The sequence below is a fragment of the Mobula hypostoma genome, chromosome 22 (genome assembly GCF_963921235.1).
Source record: "Mobula hypostoma chromosome 22, sMobHyp1.1, whole genome shotgun sequence".
In the NCBI taxonomy this organism is placed as follows: Eukaryota; Metazoa; Chordata; class Chondrichthyes; order Myliobatiformes; family Myliobatidae; genus Mobula; species Mobula hypostoma.
Genome location: NC_086118.1, coordinates 34,884,009 through 34,900,761, shown reverse-complemented (window position 1 = coordinate 34,900,761; position 16,753 = coordinate 34,884,009). Strand labels below are relative to the sequence as shown.

At 41.3% G+C, this 16,753-nt stretch overlaps 1 protein-coding gene across 1 annotated transcript in view; it reads left to right on the top strand.

The window, feature by feature from the left end:
• kif19 (kinesin family member 19) overlaps positions 1-16,753 on the top strand; it is a 202,999-nt gene that overhangs the window by 175,146 nt on the left and 11,100 nt on the right. Inside the window, exons 16-20 of the mRNA XM_063030788.1 lie at positions 643-748; positions 1,615-1,741; positions 3,413-3,834; positions 4,522-4,675; positions 5,957-6,061. Coding sequence (XP_062886858.1) covers positions 643-748; positions 1,615-1,741; positions 3,413-3,834; positions 4,522-4,675; positions 5,957-6,061 — 914 coding nt within the window. The remainder of the gene's footprint in view (positions 1-642; positions 749-1,614; positions 1,742-3,412; positions 3,835-4,521; positions 4,676-5,956; positions 6,062-16,753) is intronic.

The window sequence follows — 16,753 nt, the reverse complement described above, 5'->3', positions numbered from 1 at the left end:
GTGTTGATCAACAATAATCGATACTTCTACCCAGCTGGAAGCCCGGGAAGAGTTTATTTGTCATATAGATTGGGAAAGCACCAGATCATTTTTCAGCTTTGATTGAAGTAATAACTGTAGTTCAGTCAAAACAACCTTTTTTTTTACCAAACCTTTCTCCTTTCCTGCGGCCAGGAATGGAACCTCACTGTCTGCAGAAATAGGATTGATTTCCAAAGAAAAATGATTGTGCTTCTGTACTCAAAGTACAATATATTGTTGCCAAAACCCTGTCCCCACCCTCCCCACAAGTACCCAACTCCAATTGCCCCATGTTACAATTGCTGGTAACTACATTTTATTTCTTTACCATGCAATCCAATCTATGGATTATCAATAATCTAATAAAGAATGTACTTTAAGAGTGGATATTGTCTGCTGGTCATCGTGCCATTGTTTATTATAGATTCTAAATGTTTTATGGTTGATTTTCCATTTGGTATTTTCTCCTTTTAAATGAAGATAGGCATAGTTCTATAGTTAACTCACAAAATCTTGCAGGTTTCCTGTTCTAATTGTTGACCTAGTAAACATCATAGAAGAAGGTTATCTTCATTGTAATCTGTTTCTTTTTTCCCCACTTATGCCCTTTCGAATTACCAGTGACAATAACCGGGTTTTTAAAACCAGCCCACTTGCTCAGCAGAGAAAGAACTCAACTGTGATGACCCCTCCTCCAATCCATGTGAATGGATTGCTTAACCAAGAGGTAAGCATGAGTGAATAGTAGAATCTAAAGTACTATGTATTTAAAATATATCAATCTCACATCTACATGTGGCAGAAAACCAGCAACCAAAACGAAGTTAACAAAAATTATATGGCAGGAATCACAGGAAGTAACCTGTGATTTCCAAAAATACAACACTGTATCCTTGACTCACATCCATTAGTCTTGCGAGACCATGGATCTGTGCCTGGGAAGTCTTCACTCTCCAGGGTGCAGGCCTGGGCAAGGTTGTATGGAAGACCAGCAGTTGCCCATGCTGCAAGTCTCCCCTCTCCACGACACCAATGTTGTCCAAGGGAAGGGCATTAGGACCCACACAGCTTGGCACCAGTGTCGTCGCAGAGCAATGTGTGATTAAGTGCCTTGCTCAAGGACACAACACGTTGCCTCGGCTGGGGCTCGAACTCACGACCTTCAGGTCACTAGTCCAATGCCTTAACCACTTGGCCACATGCCCACACCTTGACTCACAAGTGTCAAAGTAAAAGGGATGGTGTTATATTTTGCACAGTCCCCTGTGCATCAACGTTAGTGGTGAGAAAGATGTGAGTTTGAACTGGTTGTCATTACAGAAGCAGCCATGATGAAAATTCAATTCATTATCACGTCCACTTATTAAAATTAGTAGGTAGGAAGTATACCATATACACAGAATGTCATCTGGTCCAGTGCTCCACATCTTGGCAACTCAGTTTTTGATTAATTCCAATTCCCTGTCTTTTTCCCTAAAGGTGTGCCAATCTATGCAATCCCCTCTACACTGCTACTTTTATTGTTACTCACAAACTGAAAGCAAGAAGCTTTTTAATTTTGCTCTGACTGTTCCATTACACACCTTTCTTCAGATGCATCAGCAGGAGAGCTTGGTGAGCTTCAGCGGAATGAGCAGTGCCAGCAGCCATTTAAACTCATCGCCCGACAGCAGTGAGAACTTTCTGGACAATCAGCACACCCAGACAGAGTTCCTAAACGGTACGGTGATTTACTGCTGAATTCTGAGGCCACTTATGCATTCATTCCTTTCCCTAACCATTACTGAATCACGTTAATGGCTTTCTTTCCTATACTCAAGAGTTCCTGGCATCCAGCCCAGCCAAAAGGTTATGCATTATGCAGACGCTTCCTCTCTGCTACTACCATAAATCAGTAGAGGGCCGTGGATAGTTGTTGAGGAGAACCGCTGTAAGGAACTCAACTCTGAATATATTGCCAAACAATTTCAGTCCGGGATCTGGGGTACCACCTCAGTTGTGTTGTTGTTGAGTGCCGTCGAGTCATTGCCAACTCATGGCAACCCTATGGATAGTGGAGTTGTCCACTGGGTTTTAGTGGCAAGATGCAGAAGTAGGTTGCCAGGCCTTTCTTCCGCGCAGGTACTGCTGCCACCCACGTTGGGACCCTGGCCAGGTTCGAACTCGGGACCAACTACCTTTAAGTCCAGTGCTGATGCCACTACACCACCAGCTGGCCCAGCACCTCAGTTAACTAAGGGCAGCTTCAGACGCAAGTTTGTGTGTCCGAAAAGTTTACCTGACTTCTGTGCCTTCCTGCCACAGCTCCAGTAACCTGAAAGCAAATGCAATAAAAGTAAAACATCCACTGGCAGAGAATGGAGCAGGGGGAGGGTGACCTTTTCCTCACAAATATGCACCTGCTTCTTCTGATACCATGCAGTTATTTGTTAATATTCAGAATATTCTGTTCTTGTTACAATCCTCTCTGGTGGGGTACTGAGTATCCCCAATGTAAAACAGTTTGACTTTGCAGGATGGCACAAACATCTCTTTCTGCTAAGCAAGTCAGGCCAGAGAACACAAACTGTCTATGCAAAGACTCATCCTGAAGCATCTGAAAGTATATCCAGATTTTAAGGTCTCCAAATCTGGTCACTCCTGGCTTTATAAATCTCACATTCTTGAAATGTGATGTAAATAGAAACCACTACCATGATGACAGTAATGACATTCAAAGAAAGGACTACACTTTTTGTGCCATTTTGATACACAAAAACACAATTTAGACAATGAGTAACACCAGACACACATAATGTTGGAAGAACTCAGCAGGTCAGGCGGCGTTTATGGGGAAGAATAAACAGCTAATATTTCGGGCTGAGATCCTTCATCGGGGCCTTGCCATCATCACGATGAAGAGTCTTGGCCCGAAACGTCGACTGCTTTATTCCTCTCCATAGATGCTGCCTGACCTGCCGAGTTCCTTCAGTACTTTGTGTGTGTCACTCTAGATTTCCAGCATCTGCAAAACATCCTGTGTTTCAGACATTGAGTTGTCTTTGAAGTTGTAAAGTAGGACACACAGCAATCAAATTCTTCACAGGACTCTCCCAGAAGAAGTAATGTGATAATGACCTCAATCTCCACCCGTTAATAATGTCAAGTGAGTGATAATTTTGACCCCTGCACCTGGGATAATTAGCTTGTTCTTCTTTGATCTGTAATTTCGATCCAAAAGGCAAGAGTTCCCGTTTTACTTCTTGGCAGAGTCAGCATAGTTGTTTATGCTCACATCTCTGGGGTAGGATTTGAACCCATAATCGTAATTCAGAGGCAAAAGAGGTAATTGAAATTGGAATTTTGGACTCCTTGTCCACAAAATTAATTAACTGGGCTCTATTTTTGACAGAACGCAAGCAGATGTTGACAGGCACCAAGAACATCGCAGTAAAAGCAGCAAGACGACGCTCAAAAGTGCTGGAAAAAGACAACCGGCTACATGTTCTAGAACCTATGAAGGAGAAAACAAGTATTTCACTGCACTCGATGAGTGAAACTGAAGAATCATGCTATCGAGTCATTCCTCGGCCATCAGTAACGCTATATAGGCACCAGCATGGTCAGGTTATAAAGCACGCAGCAAGTGAGGACAATCTATCCAGCAGCACAGGTGAAACTGTCAACCCCACACAGCACCATCAGGAAGATTCCCCCAAGACTTGGTCTCAATCCTCCAAAAAGGAAAACAAAAAGACAAGTAAAAGAGAGGAAATAGTAGAAGCCAAAAGGAAGAAAAGAAGGTCAAGATCTTTTGAGGTCAATGGTCAAGGGGTTGGTATTTTGAGGAATGAATTAAAAATTACTCATGAATATTATTTAAAGTAAATATTTTAATGCAAACATTGTGGTTGAAATGAAATGGATTTAAGATGATCACAACCGGATATAAAACTATGGCCTTTTTCAGGAACTGTCTATTCTGACTAATGGCGTGAAATGGATGTTATCACTATATCACAAAACTTGTTCGGAACAAATTGTACCAAACACTTTGACTATTTCCTTATTGACCACATAGAAATGTTTGCATTTTTTATGACTTGTGATTTTGATGTTAATTGATAAAACAACAGGCAATCAACATTTGAAAGCCATCATGTAACACAGAAGCAGTACTGAGCTGTAATGTAGGTCACATTTCCATAGCAGCAGACCACATTAATCATTGAATTCAGTGAACACAAGTTAAAAATACAGTTTTCGCATAAGCTACTGCTTTTAAAATATTCCTCAATGGAGCAATTAGGTTTTTATTTAATGGAACTCTGAGGAGAAAATAAAATTTCTCCTTTTCATTTGTATTAAACTAAAAATTTGATTTTCTTAACAGAAAATTAATGTATCCTTTGGTTCCTAACAGTCTAAATGTAATAACTGGAGTCATACTTCTATGTAATATTTGCTATGCAATTTATATCTCACATTGATCCACTTCCATCATTTTTTCTATTTTCCCAGTTACCCAATCTAAAGAATATTCCATCTCGATTCCAGCCACTGGAGAGTATTTCAGATAATAGATTTAACGTCAATGGCCAGTCTCAGTTACGGACACATGGAAAATCAACACACGTGCCTGGGAAGGTGAAATTCCCAATCAGCCATTATGCAGGTATGTGGAATAGTCACTTTTAGGGATTACTCAACCCTCTGCCTTGTCGTGCACAAAGATTACCAGATGGTCAGAGGAAAAGGTTTAAGGATGTGCTCAAAGCCTCCTTGAAGAAATGCAACATCTCCATTGAGTCCTTGAAATTTCTGGCCAAATATCAAAGAGGGAAAGAAGTTTTTGGAATGTTATTGTGATAACTTTGACTCTGCTGCAGTTATATACATCTGGAATATTGTGGAAATGTCAGATATTCCTATCCAAGGAATGATATATGTACTTGCAGTTGAGAGAATGCAATGAAAGTTCACCAGATTTGATTTCTGACTGAGTGCAAGGTGCAGTGGAAAGAGGTTAATTAGAATGGATTTATCCCTCCCAGAATCTCAGTCATTCAGTCAACACTTTATATTTTTGATATTAAGAGAATCAAAGGATGTGGAGTTATCACAGGAAAGTGGGACTGAGTTAAATGGGTAGCCATGATCTTTTGAATTGGGAACAGGTGAGAGAGCTGGTTGCACAACTCTAACTTCTATTATATTTCTTATATTCTTATGCTCTGTTGGACAATATGTCTTGCAGAAGAGAGAGAGAGAGAGATGGAAAGATAAAGGGCAAGTATTCTCTGCTCTGTGCCTAACATCACACAGGCAGAACTGATATACAAAAAGACTTGCAATTATACTGTATAATATCTTCAATGCCCTTTAAAATCCTCCTTGCCGTATAAGAACTGCCACCCAATAAGTATTTGTGAAGGGTTCTGATTTCAAGCTCCCACAAACAGCAAAGCAATAATGACCAGAAAGTCTATTTTCAGTGATGTTAGGAAAAGGCTTAATATTGTCCAGGGTGCCAGAGATAACACATCACTAAATAAACCCAGATTGTTCTTATTGGGAGTTATTTGCATAAATAGGCTGCCTTCTATCTTTATTCATGTCAGTCAGAAGTGTGCCCTGAAGTCTGTGAACTTCTTGCTATCGCTGTCTTGTATAATCTGTTTTACATGTTGTCTGAATTTACATGCCTGTAATGCTGCTGCAAACAAGCTTTTCATTGTACGTGTACTTCACCGTACTTTTACACATGAAAGAAAACTTGATCAAGAGACCAATATTTGTTCCTCTTTCTTAACTTAAACTAAGTTATATGTTTTAGTGGTTTTCCAGCAACCAAAAGTATGGTGATGTATCAGTTTAATTTTTGTTTTAAAAAGCTACATATGCTTTGTGCATGTAAACAAATAAAAAACTAGTCAGTCTGTACCTCTTTGTGCAGGTGAGAGTGACCTTCAGATATTGGAGGTGGTTAGTACGCCACCCAGCACCATCTACCAGAGAAATTGTAATGGCAGAGGGCAGGCCGTACAGAAGAAGATCAGAGGTGAGAGTACAAAGCTTGATAGAAGCTTGAAATTATGTGACCTTCAGAAATGTGTTGTGAATAATAGCAAAATATTTGTGCATTTCTTAAATTTAAAAAAAAACACAGAACAGTACAGCATGGGATGCCCTTCATTCCACAATGTCTGTGCATAGCAGAATACCAGATTAATTCATCCCTTCTGTCTGCACATGCTCCTTGTTCCCCTTTCCCCACACATCCCCTTGCCTCTCTAAATGCCCCTTGAACATCACTACTATTACCTGCTTCCATGACTAGCCGCGGCAGCACATTACTACTACTACATCGACTCAGGACTAGGGGGCCCGTGTCGGGCATGATGAGGGACTCTCCGCTTCTTCAGTTCATCTACATCAGCCGCGCTGCTGTCTTCTAGGAGCATGTTGACCATAGTCTTGTGAGGGCGCCCAGGGTTCATTCTCCCGTGCTTGGACTCCCATATGATGACTAGGCTGGCAGGTAGCTCGGGGTGGCGTAGACAGTGTCCCGCTAGTTGCAGTCTTCTCGCCTCAATTTTAGTGGAGAGCATCGGTAGTTTGTTATAGAGCTCGACGTTCATCATCTGCTGTTGCCAACTCACATCAAGAGCCATCCGGAGCATTGGTATATAGCAACCATCCAAAGACTTTCGCATCATCTTGGTGAGTGTCCGCGTCTCGCATCTGTACGTGAGAATGGAGTATATGACTCTATGACACATTACAGACATATATCACTCTATGTTTAAAAAAAAAACTGCTGCATACATCTCTTTTACATTTTCCCCCTCTGACATTTGAATTTTCTACCCTGAGAAGAAGCACTTTGCTGTCTGCACTATCCGTTCAGGCCTCTAGTGGCACAGTTTGTTTTATATGATCACTACTTCCTGTACGTAAGCTGTTTTTTATATTATTGACTGTGCGGTTTAGTTGATTTGATTTGAAGCACATGGTGGAAAGACACACATCTCCATCCTCTCTTTATTTGCTTTTGAAACAGCCATGTCTTTTCACAAGTAAAAGATCTCATTAAAAAAAACCCTGAAGAAAATTTGCCATCTTTTTGAGAAATTGTTTAACTTGCTGCATAGCTTTGTAGATGCACACTGTGAAGGTAGTAAAATGAAAAGATAGCTCGAGTTCAAAGGCATTGCTAATGGCCTGGAGATGCACCTGAATGCTGTAGACGATAATGTCAGCTTCCGACCCGAGCAACGTTGTTTGCCAAGACCTGGAAGTCAGGTCAGAATGTGGCGCATCGTTCACGTCTTCATGTCGCTCGGGCGAAACCATAATTAGCATAGCTGCAGCATGAACTCGAACCAGAGCGGAAGCAGCAAGGACCAGAGCAGTGTACGCCGAACACAAAGTTGCCATATGCAAATAAAAATACTTGTGTAGACATGCAGAAAGCTTGATTAGAGGCTACTATGTTAAGTGCACTCAAGGAGAAGCATGAAGCTGAGGCTGCCCCAGCAGACGCAAAGATGTATGAAGCAGCAGCTGAGACAATGGTGAGTCTATAACTCAAATCAGTTATGCTTTGCTGTTACAATTGTCAATGCATCTTACTAAAGAATATGTCCAAATGCATTTTGGCTATAAAAAGTAGTCCAGCTCTACAAGGAGAAGCCGTCCACACCACATAGCCAACATGCCTTTCACTTATTTCAAGTATTGACAATCAAGGTCTACAGCAGCAAAGACTCACAACACCCCCTTCTGCAGTTCTATCACAACAAGGACCTCAGTCAGGAGTTGCTACTGATGCCATTCCCATCTGCACAGACTGAACTTCTATCCATCCTAGGAAACACATTTTGCAAACTAACCTTCATAATGTTCTCATTCAGGAGCCACAGATGCATTAGCTTTGGCTTGGTATCTGGCTCATAGAGGCCTAGTCACAGCAGGATAAAAAGTGTCTGACAACCATTCTGCTAGTTATCTGTCCTGGGAGTCAAGCTTTCTCAATGCTGTGGAAGGACTAAGTCTCAAACCTAGTGAAGAATGAGACCTTCTCTGTAAGTGGCTTGGTGGGGAGTCACTGCAACATGCAAGCAGGGTTAGAGCAGTTTACATTAATAATCCAGTTGTGGTTTATAAATGCTGTGTCAGAGGCTGGACAAGTGCTATGGCTTTTCAGTGGCAATTAAAGAATCTCTCTTCAGCAGACTTGATAATTTTCCAAAGCTCTCACATGGAGAACTGCAGCTTGCAGATCTGTTGTTGGAACTGCAAACCATAAAAGATGAGAGTTACCTACTAGGACTGAGTTTCTTGGACACAGCAAGAGGAATAAACCCTATAGTGGAGAAACTACTGAACAACATGCAAGAAGAGTGGATAACTGAAGGGTTCAAGTATAAAATGAAGCATCATGCCCCCTATCTGCCATTATCATTCTTTGTTGAATTTATCTGCCACCACGCAAAAATGCGAAATGACCCATTTTGTGCTTCTCATCTTCTGGTAACAGGTCATTCAAAGTGAGGTCTTCAGCAAAAGCATGGAAAACCTAGACCCCTAACACAGTCAACAAAACTGAAGTAGAAAACTCTGTCATGAATCCCGATGGACAATATCCTATCCATAAGAAATCCCATCCATAAAGAAACCGCAGAGGATTCAGAGAAGAACTGCTTGGTAACAGGCGATGCTTTCCAAATATGTTTCAAAGGCTGTGCTTCAACAGTACACTAAGCAAAAGACTATAGCTATCATACACTGCACTGAGTGCAACACATAGCAGCACTTCATCCAGTGCCCACACCTTGGGCTCCTACTAGTTCCAGCACGCCTATAGCAGAGCACGGCGGGGGGTTGGGGGGCAGCACAACATCCATCAGATGTAGCTACTTCCTCACGCATAGAGGTATATGGAAAAGGCTTTGTAGCGGTTACCTGAAAACAAACCAAAACCGCTGAGACACTAAGCCAGGGTACCCGACACTGTATAACGTGCTTCCAGATAACAAATTTTCAAATCAGTAAAGGTATGTTTGATCCTTTATTCCAAAACCAGCAAAGACGAGTGATCTTGTAGCAATATAACTAAGCGATACTCAGTGCAATTAGCGGTTGAACTAAACTAGCGTTCCAATTTGCGAAGTTGGTATATTTAAGCAATATCAGGATTAGCCTTCTATATGTCTTTAAGCGGTCTAATAACATTCCAATTAACAGTCAACAAAATAAATGTCATTCCCCATGGTTTATTCACTCTCCACTAGACTAAGCTAAACAACTAACCAAATGAGAATATGTGACTATACTCATTTGCTTCTACCACACCCCCACCAATGAGACAGATTACCATAACAAACATATCACAAACTACAATGCAGACAGAAAATAGACACACGGCTCCTACAGGCTTTCAAAGCAAATCCTGCACTAGAATACCGTATGTTGGTCAACATCGTAGCTGAAAGGACATATGTGATATTGGATGATTAGAACAATGTGTCTTTGGCAAAATCGACATTATTTAACATGTTTAGTTTCAAAGTTCCCCTTCTCCATACACTCTGAAGACGTGTTCTGGAACATTGGAAGTTGCTGGAAGAAAAGCCAGTGGACTTGTCATGGAGTCAATAGGAAGGAAGGTCTGTTTACCCTTACCAGCCCTCTTTGAATACGATCATATCCCCAGCAACAGGAATGAAATCCCAACTCCTGAAGCTACACGTAGTCACTCACATCTCATAGCTGACAAGATTCCCCCACTTGTCTTGTCAACTGGGATTGCCCTGTTGCTTGGCAGAGACACCACCTGTGTACATAAGCTACATGAACAGCTCTCTGGCACATTGCACCTTACACACAATGAATGGATCAGTGTTGGGTCGCAGTGGGTGAAGTCTGCCTCGATAGTGCTCATCAGTCCACTGTTAGCACATTTAAGACCAATTGTTATGTTTTGTAACCCTAAAACATGATACTAATTAGAAGGAAAAAGGCGGAAGTTCGGGAGAACAGGTGTTAGTTTAGTTTTTGCTTCAAGCGAGGCATGCACGTATCACGTGGTGGCGTAATGATGTATGTCATTTGCATACTTGGCACATATAACCACAATGAATTATTTAAACAACAGAGAGTGCTTGATCAAATAATATATTTACAATATTACTCAAATATTACTGAAATAGGAACTACACAACACTAATATCCCAGATAACAGGCATCCAAGTAATTTCAGACCCTGCAAGGGTAGAATCTGTATGAAAGAAAAGAATATAGGTAAACAACCCAAGTGCCCTGATATACGTACCTCTGCTTAACCAGATTGAGACAAGCTGATTTGTCACTTGGAAGCTGATTATAAGCTGGCATCTTCCATTGAAGATGAGGCCTTCATTTGAATCATGAACAAAGAGTTTAGCAGATATGAGTCAAAGAGTCGGGTAGCTCCCCTTCCTCTCAACTCTGCACAACAACTCCCACAAAACAACAGGGAGCAGGCCCTCGGTCAACTCATGTCCCTCAGTCGCACATTGAGAAGGAAACCAGAAATGAAAGATCATTAGGTGGAGTTCAGGAAGACAGTCTTCAGGAGCAATCATGCTGAGTTAGTGCCCTCCTCCAGATCCCAACAAAGAAAACAGGTATTTGCCCATCTTTGATGTTTTCCATCCCCAGAAACACGCACAAATAGGAATTCTCTTTGAGTCAAGTGTGCAGTTCAAAGGCGTGCCACTGAACAACATGTCCAGACATCAATAACATTCTGCTTGGGGTCCTCATGACTGCACTTCGGAACTGAGTCCACTGAAGTGATGGCAGACATCGAACAGTTGTTCCATAGCTTCCTAGTGAGAGATGATTGAGACTACCTCAGATTCTTGGCTTCAGAAATGTGGTCAGATATAGAAAGCACAGTGATTACGTTTCACATTTGCTGTTCTGCAGAGCGAGTTACAATCTAGGATCAGTGTGTGTAATAAGACTTAGTGATGGTTTTGCACCAATTTCAGTGTTTTGCTTATGCTTATGACTAGGAGGGTATGGTGCTATGGCAGCGTAGCAGTTAGCATGAACTCAGGGTATCAGAGTTCGGAGTTCACTTTCAATGTCAGCTGAAACCAGAAATGAAAGATCATGAGGTGGAGTTCATGAAGACACTCTTCAGGAACAACCATGCTGAGTTAGCACCTCCACCAGCGCCTCTGTACATCCTCCCTGTGGATTGCGTGGGTGTTCCTGTGGTGCTCCGGTTTCCTCCCACAGTCCAAAGGTGTACTGGTTAGTAGGTTAATTGATCATTGTAAATTGCCCCTTGATTAGGCTACATTAAGTCGGGGGTTGCTGTGCAGCACAGCTCAAAGGGCCAGAAGGGCCTATTCTGCACTATATCTCAATAAATAAATAAACTAGACTACGAGATTCTGGAGTATTGCATGAGCGTTCATGTATTTGGTAACTGTCCCTTGCTAGCTATGACCTTTAAGAGGACAGCTATCGAGGGAAAGAAGGAACTTGGGACTGGAGCACAGAGTTGTAGGGTACATAGAAAGGCATTTCTATGTTGATGATGGTCTTAAATAATTTTCACGTGCACAAAAAGCAATCAGCATGCTGAAAGCAGCACAAGATATGTTGACGCTGTCTAATCTCAGACTGCGTAAGATTGCATCGAACCGTGCTGATGTCATGCAACGTTTCCCATCTGAAGATCTGGCCAAAGGTTTAGAGAATCTTGATCTCCCTCCTATGCAGTGCAGTCTGGGCCTTGGATGGGACCTCGTTACTGACACCCTTACTGTCCAGGTCGCTGATACCAGAACACCCTTTATGCATCCTGGCTTGCTATCGACTATCATCCGCCTATTTGACCTTCTTGGATTTGCAGCACTAGTCAGTCTCCCTGGAAACTTCATGTAAAGGAAGTTGACCTTGGGCACTTGTGAGTGGGAGTGGGATGTCCTACTCCCTAAAGAGAAACATGAACAGTGGCAGTAGTGGTGTTCTTCCCTCCAGGATCTTAAAGGCTTGAAAATTCCAACAGCCTTCACAACAATTCCACTATCTGCAGCTCAAAAAAAGAGGTCTGCATCTTCTGTGATGGGTCAACTAAAGCTATGGCTGCTGTTGCATACCTGAAGGTCACAAATGCTGCCAGATATTGTGCAGCTGGTTTCATCCTGGGCAAGGCAAAGCTTGCTCCCTAACTAGATCTTACCATAACCAAGGCTTGAACTTAGTGCTGATGTTCTAGCAGTTGAGATGGCAGAGATGACAACTGTAGAGCTGGACACAGGACTATATGACAGCAAGTTATTCACTGACAGCAAGGTGCTCTGTTATATATTTAACTAAACAAGGAGATTCCATGTTTATATACATAATACAATCTAACATATCAGGCAATCAACTCAGAAAGGCCAATAGAACTATGTTCCTACTGATCTCAACCCGGCTGATCATGCCACAAGAGGGATCCAGGCTGATGAGCTCACCCTCTCCTCATGGTCAACTGACTCAGTACTTCTTGCTGATCCCACCAGGAAACTCATTAAGGCCACTATTTTTGAAGTGAGAATGGTTAAAGTCCATGTAATAAGATTGTTTTCAAGATCAGTCTCTGAGTCTATCTTTCTCTTGCCAAAGACTTAGTGAAGTGACCACTTAACTTTCAGTTTCATTAGTTAAGTTTGATATCTTATAGATGTCAGGAGGGGTGTGTTCTGGCCTCTAGAGGTGCAGTTCGTTTTATATGTACAATAATTACTTCCAGGTACATAAGCTGTTTTTATATCATTGCCTGCGCAGGTTACTTGATTCAATTTAAAGCACATGGTGGGAAGATACACATCTCCATCTTCTCTTTATTTACCCTTGAAACAGTAATAACTTTTCACAAGTAAGATATTTTTTTGGAAGCCCTGGTGAAAGCTTCCGTCCCAGGTGACTTTGAAAAGTTGTTTTACTCACTTCATAACTTTGTAGATGTGCATGGCATGGTCAGTAGACTTAAAGGCATCTGTTAGTCTCATGAGACCATGGATTTGTGCCTTGGAAGGTTTCCAGGGTGCAGGCCTGGGCAAGGTTGTATGGAAGACCAGCAGTTGCCCATGCTTCAAGTCTCCCCTCTCCACGACACTGATGTTGTACAAGGGAAGGGCATTAGGACGCATACAGCTTGGCACCGGTGTCGTCTCAGAGCAATGTGTGGTTAAGTGCCTTGCTCAAGGACACACACACTGCCTCAGCCAAGGCTTGAACTAGCGACTTTCAAATCACTAGACGAATGCCTTAACCACTTGGCCACGCCTCAAAATGCTATTTGATCAATTTGCACTCACAAGTAAAACTCACAGATAAATTTATAATCCCGCATTCAATATACATTACTGTAAATGATGCAACTATAAAGTAGATGTTTGGAAATCACTTAGTAGTGAGGTTGTACTTGTGAATTTTTAAGTGGTTATCAATCATATTAATGCCTTACTGGCAGCCTTTGATATGTGCAAGAAACTAGCAGAACAATTAAAAACAGCAGGTCCTATTTAGGGAAATGACAATCATATGTTGCAAGAACAGAATCATAGTGGGTGGCCAAATAGAAACTTCAAAAGATCTAATTTATCTCAATGATTTAACTCATGTGGCCAGTGCAAATTAGTCACATTGTAAAGGATACCAAACTGGAGGCCAAGAGGCAGTTAACTGTTATCACCATCCAAATTAGATACAATTGTATGTGAGCTGAACAGTGTTTAGCATTACTGTACCTGTCAAATGTCCATTGTGATTGGTACTTGAATTTCTGAGGCTGGCATTGAAAGAAATCAGGCAAGATCAAAATTACTTTTAACATTAATGTTTTAAAATAAGTAAATGTACTTGTTTTATATGGAGGACAGGAAACTTCAAGATAATTTATTTGAAAGTATAGAAGATGAAAGTAACAGGTTTGAGGAAATTCTTCAGACTGCCAAATGATTCAAGTATTAGGATTACCAAGGATTAAGAAACTGGAATCAAGAAAGGAAATTAAATGCAACTGCCTCATTCCAGAGGCAATCGAGCAAAACAAAGATGTTAACATTTACGATGTAATTGGATTCTGGAGGCAAATTACATGAAATGTAAGAGGAAGATCATGAACAGATATCAAAAAGAGAAGCAGACAAATTACCTATCTAAAGAGATGAATTTACAAGCTCTAAGATATTTAACTATTCACAATTAATATTTAATCCTTAACCACAATATGCTTATATTGTGTGATCTGTCCATACAAACAATACTACTCAAAATATCAAATGTTGCTAGGCGGCAAACAATAATTGGTGGAACAGCGAATGCATGATGAGGGTTAACATACCACTGGCATCAGCCTGCATTGCTGGCTGGCAATAAAGTGTAAGTACAAGCAAACTAAGTAAGTCTTTCTCACGGCCTCACAGGGCCTCTATTCTGCCTTTATGTGATATCACGTGGAAACTGAAACAGGCCTAGATGAGGATTCAGAGACTCGGGTTTGACTCTTGAGATGTGCTGTGTGCAAGTGGGCACAGAGTGGCAGTTGTGAACCAATCCTCCATTGCCTTCTGAGCACTTTACAAGACTAAAAAAAATAGTGTGGAATCCAGCAGTAACTGATGCAAATTATAAATCTGAGGCAAATATAATGCTCAGCATTCCTTCGGACCTACCTGGGCAGTAGAGGGGAGTACTCTGATGTTTGCCTATCCCAGGGCTTCCAAACATTCTGCACGTGGCTTGACTACAGGTTGCTGTACAGCGCAGAGTGCTTACACATCACAGGAGACACAAGTTATGTAACATTGAACCCAAATTAATATGCATAGAGAACAGTTGACTCAAGTTGTCTACAACAGTGAGAGGGACCATTGTGTCCCACTGGTTAATGACCATCCAACTTAATCTGGCAGGTTCTGATTAGTAAGATGCTGACCTACCATGTGATTAGAAAGCTGGAAATGCAGGACATTGACATGGCCTGCTTAAAGGTGACAATATTAGATGAGTCTGGATCACAAGAAGGAAGTAGAATCATTACAAATCATATATTCTTTAATAGCTAGCCACTGCCAGACTCCTGTAATACTCTTCAATGCAGCTTCCCAGCCAACCCTTCATCTGACAGGAGAAGAGTTCAGAGGAAAAGTGGAGTAAGGTGTAAGGCTGATCTCAGTGAGAGAACCGCCCCCCCCCCACCCCCCTGTAAATGGTTTGCAGTGTGTGTGTTTTTACATCTCTGGGTCTCTCAAAAGAACAGGGGCAGCTAAATGTCTGCACTTCAAAGATGTCATCAGAGACAAACGATTAATCGGACGAGGAGCTTGACACTTCAGCAAAATCTCTGAGGTAGAAAACCTACTTATTGTGTGACTTTAGGAAAAATTGGAGGCAAACAATGAGACATGACCCTCTTTCTTCACACTATGACAGAGGAAACATCAAATAACAAAGACTAGTTGAGCAATGTGGCCATTAGGGTAACTATTACCATCTATAAGAGTAAATTGCACAAATTTGTTGAGAAAACAAACAGGGCATTGGCACAAGCTGAATCTGTTTGTTCCAAAGCTCTTAGCAACTTCTTCAGCACACACAGATCCCTGAGTGCTGACTGTGAAATCAGCCATAGTCAGAATGGAATCATTAAACCTTTCCCACTAAAAGTAGTATGATTGTACCTCCACCAACATTAACCATATTACCTACCAAAGTAGTAGCCAGCTGTTCCTGAATTCCAGTGGACAAACACTCTCCAGTACAGAAATGATTTGATTTATCATTTACCAAAACTATTCACAACACTGCATTCCGAAAATATAGAACAACGGAGTTGAAAATGCTGACTGGATTTCGGCCAACATTTCTGTAATGGAACCCTCTAGATCAACAACTATTGGATGAAATTATTTCACAGTAACCAATTGTCCTCTAGCACAAGTAAATGTTAGTGCTCGTAGGAGGTGATCTAAAAGTCAATTGAGCCATTGGCAAAGAAAAAGGCTTCAATGAAAACAAAGGAAGCAATTGCATATCATTATAAATAGATGGAAAGATGGGTGGAACATTTCCTCAAGCTGTACCCTAGAGAAAATGGTATGACCAGTTGTGGTCTTATCACATTAGAGAACCTTTCCATCCTAGAAGAGGGATGCCAAATCCAAAAAGGAAAAGCAGAGAGAAGTGACCTAAAAGGGACCCACATGTTATAAACGTATATTTTCCTTTCAGTCTGTTTTCATGGTTCTTGCTAGTTTACCCTTGCATACCAGTTTCCCTTCCATTATAAATTTCCTTCTTACCCCTTGCTGAATTCTAAAATGATCCCAATCCTCAGGTTTCCTGTTTTGCTGGCAACTTGATAAATCCTCATCATAGATTAAATGCTATCTTTAGCTTCTCTTGTAATCTATGTCACACTACTTATCCAGTTGTGTTTAGTGCCTTAAAATAAAGTATGCTTATGAATAAACTCGTCTCGGGCTTCCAGCTGGATACAGATAACCAATGTTTCGATAACAAACTCTGCCGCCTTCATCAGGGATGATGCCTGGGCATGTCTAGTCCAGTTATTTATACCCCTGTCATCCTACCATCCTGATTTGTTAGTCCTCAACCAATCAGGATTCTGCTGTCCCACATTGTTTACAATCGAATTCCAGTTCTTACTTAGAGCGAGACCTTCATCTTGTTAAAATCA